Source organism: Lacerta agilis, chromosome 1 (assembly GCF_009819535.1).
Source record: "Lacerta agilis isolate rLacAgi1 chromosome 1, rLacAgi1.pri, whole genome shotgun sequence".
In the NCBI taxonomy this organism is placed as follows: Eukaryota; Metazoa; Chordata; class Lepidosauria; order Squamata; family Lacertidae; genus Lacerta; species Lacerta agilis.
Window position 1 is genome coordinate 76,798,723 of NC_046312.1, and position 15,245 is coordinate 76,813,967.

A 15,245-nucleotide genomic window follows, 5' to 3' on the forward strand; every position below is an offset into this window, starting at 1 on the left:
AAAGCCTTTTTGAAAGTCTAAGTTGGATCACCTCTATCTATATCCTTGTTGACCCTCTGGAAGAACTCTTCAGCAGGGCTTGTTCTCCTGTATGCTTGGTTATTTCATCTTTAACAATCCTTTCCACCTATTTTCCCATAGCCTTGAACTCATTGGAAGAAAGTTGGGCTATAAATGTATGAAATAAATACATTTTCACTTTCATATTCATTTGACCAGCTTAAGCAGTGACCTTGGGAGATGGTTCTGTCAACACAAGCATTTCTGCTTGCCTGATGGAACAATCTCCCCCCTCTTCCCTCCACACTGTTCTAGGGGTTCTGCCACCCAAATGCTGAGCCATTGTGAGGGGCAGGAGAAGGGGGGAAGCCCCGCTTCACTAGCAGAAGACCTTGCACAGGCTTTTGATTAGCAGGACCCATTAGCTGGACCAGGTCCTGAGTTCAGAAAACTAAAGCAGGATTTCACTGTGCAAAAATGGTGTCCACGTTCGTAATGATCAACCTGAGGTGCATCTGATCTCGTAGTTTGTTGTGGTAATGAAGTTTGGCTATGTTTATTTTGCAGTTCTTCAGTCACACTCTGTAGGTATAGAATTATATATTGGGCATAGGTTACAACACCCTAAGAAACCTCAGAGTTCATCTAGCTTTTGTGTGATAATAAAAATAAGATTGTGGTAATATACTGGTACTTGTTAATTATATATCGATCAATGTAGTTGCTTCTAACTTTGTTACTTGTGGAAGGGGGCCTTGTGACCCAAAACACATGGAGGTTTATGTATGTATGAATGAATTATTTCTTTCTATACTCAACGATGGATTATTCATGCATTGGTATTGGTTGCTCGTTGAGTACTGTAATGTGGAATGGTTACTTCAATTGCAGGAGAGCTTCAGTTGCATAGACTCCAGGTGTCTATTCCAGTGAACAGATAAATCTGGGATTTAGGTCTACCCCTCTGCCACTGACAGCCATCTGGCTCCAAGATAGCAGGGAAGCTTGAACGAATCATAACATATGATCCCATGTCCATTTAGCCTTAAAGGCATGTCTCATAACAGATGTCATGTCCTGGCATTTTGGAGCTGAGTGAACATGAGAAATCTTTAGGTCAACATGTTAAACTGGAAAATTTAGGAGGGAACTGCATACATTTTGTTGTTGTTGGGGTTACTATTGTTATTGCTACTGCTGCTTAATTTTTCCATATGCTATTTTTTTGAGGCCTGTATTATTGTCTTTATGAAATATAGGTGAAGTAGGATTCCTTGCTGAAGACCGGAGACTAAATGTTGCAGTTACCCGTGCCCGCCGCCATGTGGCTGTGATCTGTGACTCTCGGACCATTGGCAACCACATTTTCCTTAAACGGCTGGTAGACTATATGAACCAGCATGGGGAGGTGCACACCGCTTTTGAATACCTGGATGACATCGTGCCAGATAACTATGCTGCTCCCAAGAGCTCTCAGGGTCTGGGTGACCAAGAAAAGAGACTTAAGTGCAACACTCCACTTGCCCCAAAGGCTGGTGGAGAGAAGCCAAGAGGAAAACCAGCCAAACGGACTGGGCAGAGGCCCATAGAGGGTTCTGTGCAAAGCCCAGCCTGTGGGGCAACAGTGGACACTGTAGTGAAGGGAAATTCATGTAAGCATGAAGCCAGGATACTGGAGTTTCTGGAGAGTAGCGAGACCCAACTGGATTTCCCTTCGTCATTAAATGCTCATGACAGGTTGATCGTCCACCGTCTGGCAGAGGAACATGGGCTGCAGCACGTGAGCACAGGAGAAGGTAGAGAGAGATACATCAGTGTTCGTAAGAGAGGCACCGCGACAGACTTTTCTCTGGGAGAAGCTAAGGCCTGTGAACAAGAGTTGTCCTGCAGACCTGCAGGCACCCCCAAAGAATCCCAGGCCTCTAAACAAGAGTTAACCTGCAGATCCCCAAGCCCCTCGAAAGACACCCATGCCTACTGTGAGGAGAGTGGAAGCCGTATTAGCAGGAAGAAAGTGGATCTAAAAACCCTGCACATGGAGCGGATGCAAAGGGAGAATGCCAAGAGAGAGGAGAGGGCCAAACAAAGTCGTGAGCCAAATGTAAACCTTCAGGAAATAACTGGGAATAAACACGGAAGTGAAGCCAAAGGTACATTATTACAGCATCTTGGGATTTGCCATTCTGTAGCAAATTCCCTTCCTTTGCAGAGCTTTTCTATTTGCATTTTTAAAAGGAAAAAGTGATTATACTTCGCTGCTGCCCTTTCACTTGTCCCATATTTAATTGAAATTCCTTTGCAGAGGCATTCCAGGGTATGTATCCCTCAGGCATCCTTTGGGAAATTCCAGGCCAGAGCAGCAGGCGATGGGAGTCCTCTGCTCCCAGAACGGCTTTAAAAATTGATTGCAGCTTGTATGTTGTGCCTACAATCCATTCTTCCCTTCTGCTCTGCCTGTGACAGGCTTTTCTTCTGAAAGCAACTACTTTTGACAACAACCAGGAATGCAATTGAAGTTAACTGTTCTGAGACCCAGAGATTCTTCATCTAATAGGATTTCTTTGAAGGGATCAGGAGAATGCCAGGCTTTGGTTTTGGAAATATGACATGTGCCCCTGCACACCCCAACCCTTGAAAGCAATAACTCAGATTTGCAGACAAAAATGACCCAAGCCCCAGATTAGTTTGCTCTGTGGAACAGTTGCTTTGAGTGTCATGCAGGTGGGAAGAAAAGATGTGAAGCTGGCAGCCATTCCACCCCCTCCCCCAAGGCAGGGGTTTATCTGGACCATGCTGTATAATCAACTGTGAAATTGCCTGGAACTGCAGAACTTCTCAGCTCAAAAATAGATCAGTAGAAGGGAGAATCTCCATCTGCCAGTTTAGGAGAATGGTGTGTGTTGGGGTGTGTGTGTTTGTGCATTCGTTCGTGTATGCTTCATATGCATACATGTGCACACACTCCTTTTCTCTTACTGCTAACTTTGAAGAGATGTGGAAATCTCTACACACAGAGAGAATTCACTTGCTCTTGGATCTGTTTAGAAGCAGCAAATCAGCGCCTAGTGCATCGATCTCAGTGCTGTGTAACACAGCGGAGAACAGTCTCTCCGTGAGAGAGACTCCTTTGCCCAGTTTATCTTGCTTGAACCTTCTGGGTAGGGACTTCATCCTGCCAAGTGATACTGCTTGCTTCTGCATGGTTTACAAAACCATCTGTTCTCATGTGTGTGCATATGAAGACAGCCTTCTGCCATTCCGTACATCTGAGGTTGCGATTGCTCCCTGGGTTTCTGTTTTTGCTGATCAACTTATTTTGCAGGCTTTACAAGGGGACTGGATGAACACACCTGTGCCCCTTTTATTCCCATGAAAAAACACTGTGTTGAAATAATAGAATCTTAAGAGTTGGAAGGTACCCCAAGGGTCATCTAGTCCAACCCCCTGCAATGCAGGAATCTCAGCTAAAGCATCCATGACAGATGGACATCCAATCTCTGTTTAAAAACCCTCAAGGAAGGAGAATCTACCACCTCTTGTAGGAGTCTGTTCCACTGCTGAACAGCTCTTATTGTCAGAACTTTTTTTGCTCTCTCCTCCATGTGACAGCCCTTAAGATATTTGAAGATGGCTATCATATTTCCTCTCAGTCGTCGCTTTTCCAGGCTAAACATACCCAGCTCCTTCAAGCGCTCCTCATAAGGCTTAGTTTCCAGACCCTTGACCTCCTTGGTTGCCATCCTCTGCACGCGTTCCAGCTTCTCAACATCCTTCTTAAATTGTGGTGCCCAAAATTGGACACAGTATTCCAAGTGTGGTCTGACGAAGGCAGAATAGAGTGGTTCTATTACTTCCCTTGATCTGGACACTACTTCTGTTGATGCAGCCTAGAATAGCATTAGCTTTTTTTGCTACTGCATCACACGGTTGACTCATGTTAAGCTTGTGGTCCACCAAGACTCCTAGATCCTTTTCACATGTACTGCTAGTAAACCAGGTGTCCCCCATCCTATATTTGTGCACCTGGTTCTTCCTGCCTAAGGGCAGAACCTTACATTTGTCCCTATTGAAATTCATTTTGTTAGCTTGTGCCCAGCCTGGCTTCCCCCCTGCAACTGTTGGCTACTCGTGTATACTCCTCCTTTGTGATTTTCCCTTTCTTCCATTTCTTATACATACATGCCCTTCTTAACTCTCAGCTCATCTGTAAGCTCCTTCTTTTATTGCATGCTGATGATTCTTCTCCCCACCCGTGTGCTTTTAGGGAAGGCTGCTGTTAAAACCAAAGTGGAAGGTTCAGCAGAGGAAGATTTTGATGCTCTGATTTCTGCTGCAGTCAAAGCTGACAACACGTGTGGTTTCCCCAAATGCAAAGCAAGTGTGACAACCCTCGGGCAGCTTTGCCTGCATTGCAATAAACGCTACTGTCTCAGCCACCATATCCCAGAGGTATGTTTTTGTCTTTCCCTGGTTCAGGCAAGCTAAACATTGCCACCATCTGCTCAGCTTCTTGACCCCCATTCCTTCAGGACCTGAATTTCATTCAGTGTGAAATAGTTGTGTGTGTGTGTTTTTTTAAGTATTTCACAGGCTCCCATTTTTCCAGGAGGCTTCCAGGCACAGCAAGGTGAGCTTTTGCACCATTCGCAAGGCCAGTTGAACATGTGCAAATCCGCTGGTGGGTGGATTGCTCCCACTCCTCTTTACTTTATTTTTTAATTTAAAAAGATAACATGATAGTCTGCTTTTAGAGTGTGAGGGGGAGCAAGGGGAGAGTCCAGGTTTATGAAAGCCATATAGCATAATATGCACATGCAGTTCAATTCACAAGGGAACCATGGGGGGGGGGAGTTGCCTCCAGCTTAATATATCCTAATAATGGGCAAGTTCTCTCCTGCTGGGCTATAAGTGAAAAAAGAAACTCATTCAGAGGTGCTGGGTTTTTTTGGCCTACAGTTGTAGGAGGAATATGAAGCATTTTCTTCTTCCTTTGGTATTTTATATGGATTTAGTTATTATGAGCCTCTTGCTCCAATCTTTCACCAAACTCTAATATGAGAATGGCTTTCTTTCCTGTCAGTTTTCACAGTGTACTTGTATTTCACCTCACCCACCCACTCAAGACCTTTAACAAACAAACAAAAATACGCACCCCATTTCTTCCCTGTCTCTGTTCTTCTTGATGTGGAGGATAGAAAGGATGGGTCTCCTTGATTGGAATAACGAGGCGATGCCTTTAACACAGGCAGAGGACCTGTGTTTAACAACGTGTCACTGCTGAAATAATGCGATTCTTCAAAGTCTTTTTTCTTCCCCCGGAGTGTCTGAGTCATTTCCTCTTGGCACAATGTACCTCAACTCACCTCTCTTTTAACATTTACCACCCCCCACAACCTTGTAGGAGGCCGATGCTCTAGAAAATGTGTGTATCTGAGGCGCTGATGGTGCTAGCCTAGAGAGGGCCACTGTTCTGTGGCACACAGCACATGCCCTTGCATGCATAAGGTCCCATGTTCGATCTCTGGCATCTCCAGCTAAAAGATCTTGGGTAGCATTACTAGGCAGCACCCAAGCCTTAAGCTTGCTCCATGGAGAGTCAGTCCATACAGAACTAGGTAGATGAATGGCCTGACTCAGAACATTATTTGACTTGTTTAAATGATTTGTACTCTGCTTTTCCCCTCCAAAAAAGGAGGTGCTCAAAGTGACTTACAAATGATTTTAAAAGGCATCTTCATATGACACCAGCCACGCCATGTGTTCTGCTCAACTATAAGCCTTTTATCTCTCTTCTCTCCCTCTCTCCTTCATCACAACTGTAGATTCACGGGATACCATGCACCAAGAGCAGCTTTAAGTAAGATAAGTTGTGCAAAGCCCTTTCTCACTCACTTGCCCAAGCTGCTGTTGTCACGCTGGTACAAGAGATACCGAAAGCACAGCAGCCCACCCGTGTGCAGCAGGCTTTATCCTCAGAAGCCTCCTTCCTTCTAGTTGTCAGTCAAAGCAAAAGGTCATCCTTTGCCCATCACTGCAGCTGTAGCAAAGATTGGAGTGAGTTGTGAGTTGCACTCGAATTGCAATCCAGGACTCACAGAAGGTGGGAATGTCTCACTCTGCAGTTCTGTTAGAGCTGCCCAATTGCTGTCCCTATGTAGCACATAAAAGACCTGTGTGCCAGGAAAAATAATACTGACTTCCAACGATCAGAGCTTTCACATGTCCTCTTTATGCCCCTCTGATTTATTTGAAGCAGTAGATCATACGTGGTTTTAATCTCATGGGGAAAGTGTTGTAGCTAGCTGAAGACATGTTGATCTATAGTGCCTGAAATAGATTTACTGGATTATGGATTTACTGGCATTCTGCCAACAGTTTTTGGGTTTCTTTCTAACCATAAAATAAAAGTATATACGGCAATATTTTCTGTGGCACATGATGCAATAAGGAAAAAATCAGCAAAACACTGGTGGTCTTAAATAGATATACTTATCATGTGACACTTGCTGGTGTTTCAAGGCAAGCTTGAGAAAATCTTATTTGAAGGATTTGTGAATAAAGGAAATAAGAGTACAAAAAACATGTAGGAAAATACTTCAAATGTTCTGGTATTCTGAAGTTTTGATTTCAGGGTTTGCTGATTTCACAGTTGCATTGGTAGAGAGCTATGCAAAGGAGATGTGATCCTGGAAAACTAAAGGCAGTTTTTAGCACCCTCTGTGCAGGAGGACCCTCCTCCCCACTGCCATGCTGGTGGTCCCATTAAGAGAACATGGTGTGTGTGAAGCAGAGGTGGCTAAGCTGTGGGACTCCATGCTGTGAATGCTGTGAGACTCCAGCTCCCATTGGCCCCAGCCAATGATGGGAGTTGTAGCCCAGCAGCTTCTGGAGGGCAACAGATTCCCCATCCCTGCTATACAGGAACACAGTCACATCTGTTCTTGTGGTTCCAATGCACAGAAAAGGCACAACTTGCAAATGCAGAAATGATTGCCAGTTTCTTTCCCCTCTTAGCCACTGTGGAGCAGCTGCATGCATAAAAGGAAATCTGATTGTGTAAACTGGCCCCTGGGGGGGGGGAACTGGATTAATAGATTAATAGAATCATAGAGTTGGAAGGGACCACAAGGGTCATCCAGTCCAACCCCCTGCAATGCAGGAATCTTTTTACCCAACGTTGGGCTCAAACCCACAGCCCAGAGATTAAGAGTCTCATGCTCTACTGACTGAGCTATCAATAAGGTATTGCAGAAGAATGTATTCCCCTTTAGTATGCAATCACAAAAGTATTTTGTTAAGTCAACTTAAAGGTGAGATTTTTAATTTTTAAAAAAGGTTAAATCAGTTCAACTGTTATCCAGCTGTCATAGTAAAATTCATGTAGAGCTGAAGGTTTAATCTATCCTAGCCTGAATTTTGGACCAATTAATGAGATAGAACTGAATATTTTAGAGAGACTGCAGGGTTTGATCCCATATAGTCGCATCAAGTCCTTACCTTTTTACTGACTGCAATTTGCTTTCCATTTTATACTGCTTGAGAGTGTTTTGTCATTTTCTTTCAGCTTTGGACAAAATCCAGCTGTTTTAGCTCCTTGTTAAAATGAATTATTCTGACCTAATATAAGCAATAGCTTCAGTACTTTCCCACCTTAATAAATCTTGCTTTCCAGCAACCCAGCAGGCTTGCATTTTGTCACTCATTTGCAATAAAATGAGTTTCCTGCTTAGCTTTATATTATGCACCCAGCACTGTGGACATTCAAGCTGCTTAGGTGAGGTGGTGGTACTGCCAGTTTATTAGCAATATATATGATATGTTTTGTTATGATTCTAGGGCTTGATTGTTCTTGGTTTCCCTCCTTCATCTGATTCTTTCCAGACTGAAGATAAGTGAGAAATGTTAGTATTTATCAACAAGGGTGACAAAGGTGACCCGATGATGGAGTAGAAATTTTCCTTACATTTTGAGTTTGGGAAGAAATACCGCTACTTAATCTGTCCGAAATGATTATTTAATTGCTTCTTAGGGGAAAATAACCTTCACATTTTTTAAATTGTTTTGTTATGTTGTTAAAAGACCCACTGGTAAGTCAAGTGGTTTATTTTTATGGACTGTGAAGAATGATCAAGTTTATGATAAGCAGTTTTCACAAAGGTCATAATTTTGTGCTGGAACATCTTGAGGCTGATATTATGGCTTTATCTCCCACAGATTCATGGCTGTGGGGAGAAAGCCAAAGCATATGCCCGGCAGAGAATCAGCAAAGAAGCTTCTCTATGTGCCGGGAGTGGCTTAAAGGACAAGCCCTTGGATCCTGCCAAGAGAGCTCATCTCCAGAGGCGCCTGGACAAGAAACTCAGTGAGCTCACAAGCCAAAGAAAGAGCAAAAAGAAAGACAAAGAGAAATGAGAGGATTAGCTATTTCAAGGCAAAACGCTCGCCTGCCTGTCCTTGAGGCACCTTCGTAAAGCAGCATGCTCAGGCTCCAGAGGAAAAAAGCTCATCACACTCTTAAACCTTTTGGCTTGTTTCCCCCACCCCAATCCGCCAAAATCAATAATATGTCCCTCAGCTTCACAGTCCTCAGAGAGTCAGAGACTGACTGAAGAAATGTTCCCACCATCTGCAGGTTTCAAACAATTCTCAAGTTGCGTTTTCCACTGTAAAATGTGTTTTTCCTCAGCCATGTCAGAACTATAAAGCCCCATTGGTTAAGGAGAAAGGTGGGCAGCTTTTGTTTGTAGTGATTATCTTTATTGGCTAGGTAATAAATGTACTCTGAGCGGGCACAGAGCAGGTTTTACAATAAAACGGTGATAGCATATGCCTTGAGCAGTGAACTGTCCGTTTGACATTGCATGGTAATGTAATAATCATTGTCTGTGGGACTCCTGCCCCCCCCAACCAACATGTGGGTGCAATAAAAACCGCTCCAGGTGGTCCACAAAATTAAGGGAATACAAATAGCTTTTCCATTTCTCAAGCTCAGAAACTTGTATGTTGAAAGAAAAGATTCTGAAAAAGATGTGTTAAAATTGTGAGGGGACAAAGTGAAGAAAAATCTAGAAAAATAACTTGGGTTCACTGGCCTAGCACACACACTTTTACTGGAATATGCTGGGATTGAGCACAAGTCTTCTGCATACAAATATGTGTTCTACCCCTTTGCCACCACTGTGTGCTATGGACCTTAATTTACAGTAGGGGAACCTCAGGGCCAGGGTCAAAATGAAGTCCTTCAAGTCTCTCTTTTTCATCCCAGAGACTCTTCCCAGTGCCACATCCCTCACTGGGCCTGTGCTAGGCCCACATCAAGTGCTTTAGCCTGCCTTGAATCTGTATCTGAACTGTGATGCTGAGGGGTTCCTGTGAGGGGATCCTCTGACTTGCACGTGGCTGCAATGTGGTCTACTGCGCTGAGGTTGGGTCCGATCTGTTGCTCCACTTGTTTGTTTGTTTTCCTCTGGCCCTTCCAGCCACTGACATGCAGCTCTTTGAAGGTTGTCCATGAGGGAATGTGTCCCTGCAGCTAAAAAGCATTTGCCATCCCTTGGCTTAGAATCACAGAATGTGTGAGGTAGATTTCCCCCCTCAAATTCATTCAAGTTCCAATAAAAATAGACACATTTCTTTTGGGGGGGGGTGGAGCTGTTTGTTTACAAAACAATGTAGTCCCACAAATAATTACCCAGTAGAGTTTTCATTGTGCAAAACTAAATGCAACCAAGAAGCAGGGAAATAATGGCCCCATTTTCAGGGGAGGGCTCTTAGTGTCATGTTGCTATGGATGTGGCATCGTGATTTTGTTCAGAAGCTCAAGGACTTTAGAAAGAAAAGGGGTGCATTCCTCTCCTGTTCTTTTCGGGCAGTGTCCTTTTCACCTCATCCTATGAACTATGTAAAATGGGTTAAGCTTCTGGTAGCTAGAGCAAGTTGCCAAACTGATCTGTGAGCTTCATTCATGTGGTATATGGCATATCCACATTTAAATACTCATATTGGTTTTTAATTGTAATTTTGTTGGTTCTTTTATTTCTTATATTAAGAACAGAAGAAGAGCCTGCTGGATCAAGCCAGTGGCCCATCTAGTCCAGCATACTGTTCTCACAGTGATATTTTATTGTATTAACAATTTGAATTATGTGGTATGCAAATAGTACAGTATCTAGCACAATGCATTACAATTGCTACAACAGGCAGAAAAACCATTACTGGTAAGTAGTCTGCCAATGCCATCAGCAATTTTCAAGTGGTCCATGGGAGGGGGGTAGTTTGGGAACCACTGATCTAGAATGATTACAAGTCCCAAGTTCCTTTATCTGCAAATGTCCTAGATGTTCTTGGCAGGATTTGTTCAGCCTTGGGCTCAAAAGCAATGGGACGTCATTCTCTTGCCATGCATGGTGTCTCTAAGGGTCTACAAATGCCCTGCAGTTCTACCATCTGCCAGTATTAACCTTGGGTTTGTTACCTTTCCAATCTCTCTTCTCCTTTACTTTAAATTAATGTGTTCACTTTCTCGTGTCAGCTTTGAAAACACAAGAGGTGTTTGTGTTTTATCATCTGATCCTAACAATTGGTGTCACATCATTTCTGAGATTCTAATAATGATGCAGCTACAACCTTGATTGTTCTTGGATTCTGAACCCATAACTTACAATGCGAGCCGACAATAATAAAATGAAATTGAATTCATTTTTAAAAGCCCACAATCATCATATCCTGCATAAAATTAATGTACTCTGTTTAGGAAAGCTCAGTGTGACCAGATGAAATTTTACCAGAGCAGAATGCTAAATGAAGATCAATATGCAAGATCCAAAAGAGGATTTGGAGGTACGTTAGTCCTAATTGTGGTAGATCGATTGACGTAGGACTCCAGTGAATATTATTACACTCATTGTAGTGTGGGTGTCTGTGGGCAGGGGCAAGGAATCTGGAAAGTTTTAGAAGTGTATCCCCCCCCCCCAAAAATGTGGACACTGGCAATTGTCCCTCAGGTTTTGCAGCTGTGTTTGTAATGTATAATATTAGCTATTTGAAGACATAAGAATAACAATATGGTGACATAATATTTTTGTCATAATTTTTAAAAAGAAGTGTGGGATGGGCAGTAGCTCCATTGTTAAGGTCTCTTTACACTTGACTGTGTTTGGGTTGCTTAGCACTTTCTGGTTTTGTGTGCTGCTGGGTTAATGAGCAACCCCTTCCTTTAGTATCACCTTCTGGAATACTTCAAAGATGACGAATAATGCCTTATTAACAGAGCCCGTTCTCTGAAATGTAAAAGAACAGAAGTGTGACACAAGGTTACAGTGTAATTATAATAAATCCGAGGAGGACAATTCCCTCAATAGTTAGTTACTCCATGCTGATAAAATATTTCTGAGCTAACATTAAAAAAAAAATTTAAATGGACAGACTTGCTGCCAAGCAGTTAACATTTCCCTTGGGCTTCTTGCCCAGAAAGCAGTTGATATTAGTTCTGTCATTTAAATTTTCCTTAAAAATATACAATGAAACCAGCACAAGGAAAGTCACCAGCTGGCAAGACAAGGCTGAATTATTTCAAATCACAGCAGAATGGAACACAGTATAAATCTCATCTGTTCCGCTTGTACCTCTGTCTTCACATCTGCTTCTGCCGGTACCTATTTCCCTAATTGTTTATTAGGGCTTAATTTGAACCTGGCACCTTGTCCTGTGTCTTACCATCATTGTCTTGGTTGGCACTTATATTTTGGAGGAGAGATTGAGGAAGGGAGCTGCGACTCATTTAGGCTGTGGAGAAGACATCTGAACTGTATTTAAGCTGGACTGCTGTGGCTCCCTGGAGTGCAGCAAGGTTTGAACTTTTAGCGTTCATAAGCTTTTTAATTTATTTATTTGCCTCTTAATATTTATTTTGCTCTGTACTTGTTATGCATCATCTAGATGATTTCATTGTAATTTATTGCATTTATCCTATATTGAATTGGTTTTTCTTTGTTTGAATTTAGTGGTATGTTTTGTAACTTTTAATGTTTTGTATATTTATATTAAAAATTGCTGTTATGAGCTGCTTTTGAGTGCAGTTCACCTTGAGAAAGCGGCATAAAAATGAAATAAGCTCATTGCTTTTGATATCAGAGCTTAGTCCCCAAATCAGCTGGACACTAATGGGCATGTTCAAAGAACTTTCTCACCACTGAGTATCTATCATCTGTTCCCACATATATCCAAGCAGAGTTGAGCTCCAATTCCACAAGGTTTTTTGAAATTACTGTATATTTTCGTGTATAAGGTGCCCTCTATTTTTGGGGACTCAAAATTAAGAAATTGCACTATGCACTATCCATGTATAAGACGACCCCTTATTTTAAACTTCAGAAATTTAGGGGGAAAATCTAGTCTTATACATGGAAAAATATGGTAAGCACCAGTGTGTGTTTGGGAGCTAGAAAGACACTAGCAAAACCAAAAGCTACTGTATCTTAACTAGTTCCAGTTCATTTTCATTGCTTTATTCTATGTCAACATAAATAATCACTATAATAAACATGAGAATGTGGTCAGGCGTCGCTGGTGATGTTATATCATAGTGGTTTGTATGAGCACCTGGCTTAAGAAGAAACCCTCTATGTTTCACTCTGTATATTGTCAGTGTGCATGTTCCTTGTGCAAAAGTTAGCATACCTTAGGATGGCTATTACTGATGGAGGGAAGGCTGGATGGCTTTAAAGTTTAGGTGCCTTGTGCTCCAGGAATGCAGATGAGCCTGCAAGAGCATGACATTATATATATATATATATTCCCTGCAGAGAAGAATAGGAACAGCTTGTAAACTGAGCTGTCCAGGGTACTGAAAAACCTCAGCTTCTTGTCGAAAGCAGTCCTGTAATTTATTCTAACTGAGAAATTAATCATGTTCTGTTGTAACAAAGCCCTGAAAACAGTGGAGTAAATGTAACCAGTGTTAATGCGTTTCAAAATGTAGTTGTAGAATGGAACTTCAAATTCTCAAATACCCCCATAGTCAGTCACTCAAATACCCAGTCACACATAGCAACCTGAATGATGTCATGAGCATCCTTCAGACCATGTTAATCTAAGAGAAGAAATATTGTGGTAAAGAGTTGTTGGAGAGGGTTTACTAGAGAATCTGGCTATTGACAAAGGCTCGTTTTAATAGATGTAGTGGATTTGATGGTGGTTATATTGTATACAGTGGTACCTCGGGTTAAGAACTTCTGTTGCCCGGTCCCTGCTCCTGCCAACCTAGCAGTTCGAAAGCACGAAGTGCAAGTAGATAAATAGGTACCGCTCCGGTGGGAAGGTAAACAGCATTTCTGTGCGCTGCTCTGGTTTCACCCGAAGCAGCTTAGTCATGCTGGCCACATGACCTGGAAGCTCTACACCAGCTCCCTCTGCCAGTAAAGCGAGATGAGCGCCGCAACCCCAGAGTTGTCCGCGACTGGACTTAACTGTCAGGGGTCCTTTACCTTCACCTTTAAGCAAACACTTGATATGGTGTGCTTCCTTTTTCCCATGTGGATACCAGAAACACTTTTGCAGCATTTAGTTTCACTTTCAAAGATTCCTGAGTTAGCATTATGTACAAGCCAGAGACTGTGATGTAGAACAAACTGGTTAGTTAAACAAGGCAGCTTCAGGGGTCCCTTTACCTTTACCTATATTGTATATGTAGTGATTGTTGGTGTTTCTGGATGATGCCATGGCCTTTGGTTAGTGCAATAAAGTTTGTGGTGGTGACAGAGGCTCATGCACTGCATGTGGGAGGGGCAGATCAATAGTCATTCAGCAAAGGTGGGCGAAGGCTTGCAGAGTTTTATAGATTCTGGAGATAGAAACAGCACAGCATAGTTGTGCTATCCAGGACCTACACGTTTTTGCTTTGTGGAATAGGCTGTCCCTAAAGACTTAGTATCCTTTCCCAAGGGGCAGGACTACATTGGATGGGTAGACTTCAGTTGAAAATTATGGAAAAGTTCTCAACACTGAATGCAGTTTGTCAGTGGTTGGCTCTCCCTCACTGGATGTCTTCAAGCAGAAGCTAGATAGCCATCTCTTGGGGATGCTCTAGATTCTGTACATCAAACAAGGGTTAGACTGAATGGGTTACACAGCCCCCTACACTTCTGTGATTCTGTTCCTTCCTTCCTGGATCTATGTGGCTGTAGAATCCAAATCTGCAGCCTCTTTAACTATGATAGCTCTGTTATGCTGCCAGGACTAGAGGTAGCAATAATTTCATTTTGTTGCTTAGCAGGAAGGGTTTGTTTCCTCACTAAGCCTTAGATCAGATCCAAGGAATAGTTCTACATTCGTGTTTAGAAACAAACAATTACATGTGTTGAATGAAAGGACAGGAACTTGCTGCCTTTCATTTCAGGCTCTTTCTCAGCCCATTCACAGGCATCTTTAAGGCAATAGTGTTCTCTGAGAGGCATCAGCTGTGCAGAATCCATCAGCTTCAGAAGGAGCTCTCTGAGTCACTGATAAGCCTGTATATATTAATTGCAGTCTCACTTCTCTGAGTACCAGTCCTTAGGTAACCAAAACAGCACCATCCAAGCACAAGATGGGATATCTGGAGGCTTGGAGGACTCAAGGATTACAGAGGTACGAAGCATGCCCCCCCCCCAAAAAGACACAGTGAGGACCTCCATCACAAAAAACAGCCCAATGTAGATGGAGCATGCCTTGTGTGATGCTGACTAACTGTTGGAGGAAGTATAGAAAACTGGGTAGGAGGGGAAATGGAATGGTGTGTGGAAAAACTGCTTCTCCTTGGCTGGAACACTAAAGGTTCCACTGTGAGTGTCATTCTATATGAATCCAAAGTAGCACCACACCCACACAAAAGGGTGATAACTCCTACAGGGATGAGGCCCCTCACTACACTCCAGTGAACTGCCCAGAGAATTTGGTTGGGTAAGCTACAAGTGTTCTAAATAAATAAAGCTAGAACATGGAGCCAACCTATGGAATTGGTGCATAGTAGATTCAGGACAGGTTAGACTGGGGGCCACTGACTTAAGATGTTTTTTGAACATATTCATTGAGTGGCACTTGCATCTTTTCAGGTTTTTGTGCTTGCATTGCTCGTTATACAACCATGTGGATTCCCCATCCCCTTCCCTCCCCAAGAGCTAAATGTTAAAATAAACATTCACAGTTTGTACTGTAAAACAGACACTATAAATGCTTTATATTAGCACTGTACTATAAAGCCTCTCTAA

General features: G+C 42.7%; 1 protein-coding gene across 1 annotated transcript in view; it reads left to right on the forward strand.

Moving 5' to 3' along the window:
- The window catches only part of IGHMBP2 (immunoglobulin mu DNA binding protein 2), a 66,399-nt gene extending 57,564 nt beyond the window's left edge, over positions 1–8,835 (forward strand). The window contains exons 13-15 of the mRNA XM_033156313.1: positions 1,260–2,150; positions 4,265–4,449; positions 8,215–8,835. Coding sequence (XP_033012204.1) covers positions 1,260–2,150; positions 4,265–4,449; positions 8,215–8,412 — 1,274 coding nt within the window. The 3' untranslated portion in view covers positions 8,413–8,835. The remainder of the gene's footprint in view (positions 1–1,259; positions 2,151–4,264; positions 4,450–8,214) is intronic.
- Positions 8,836–15,245: the final 6,410 nt, after the last annotated feature.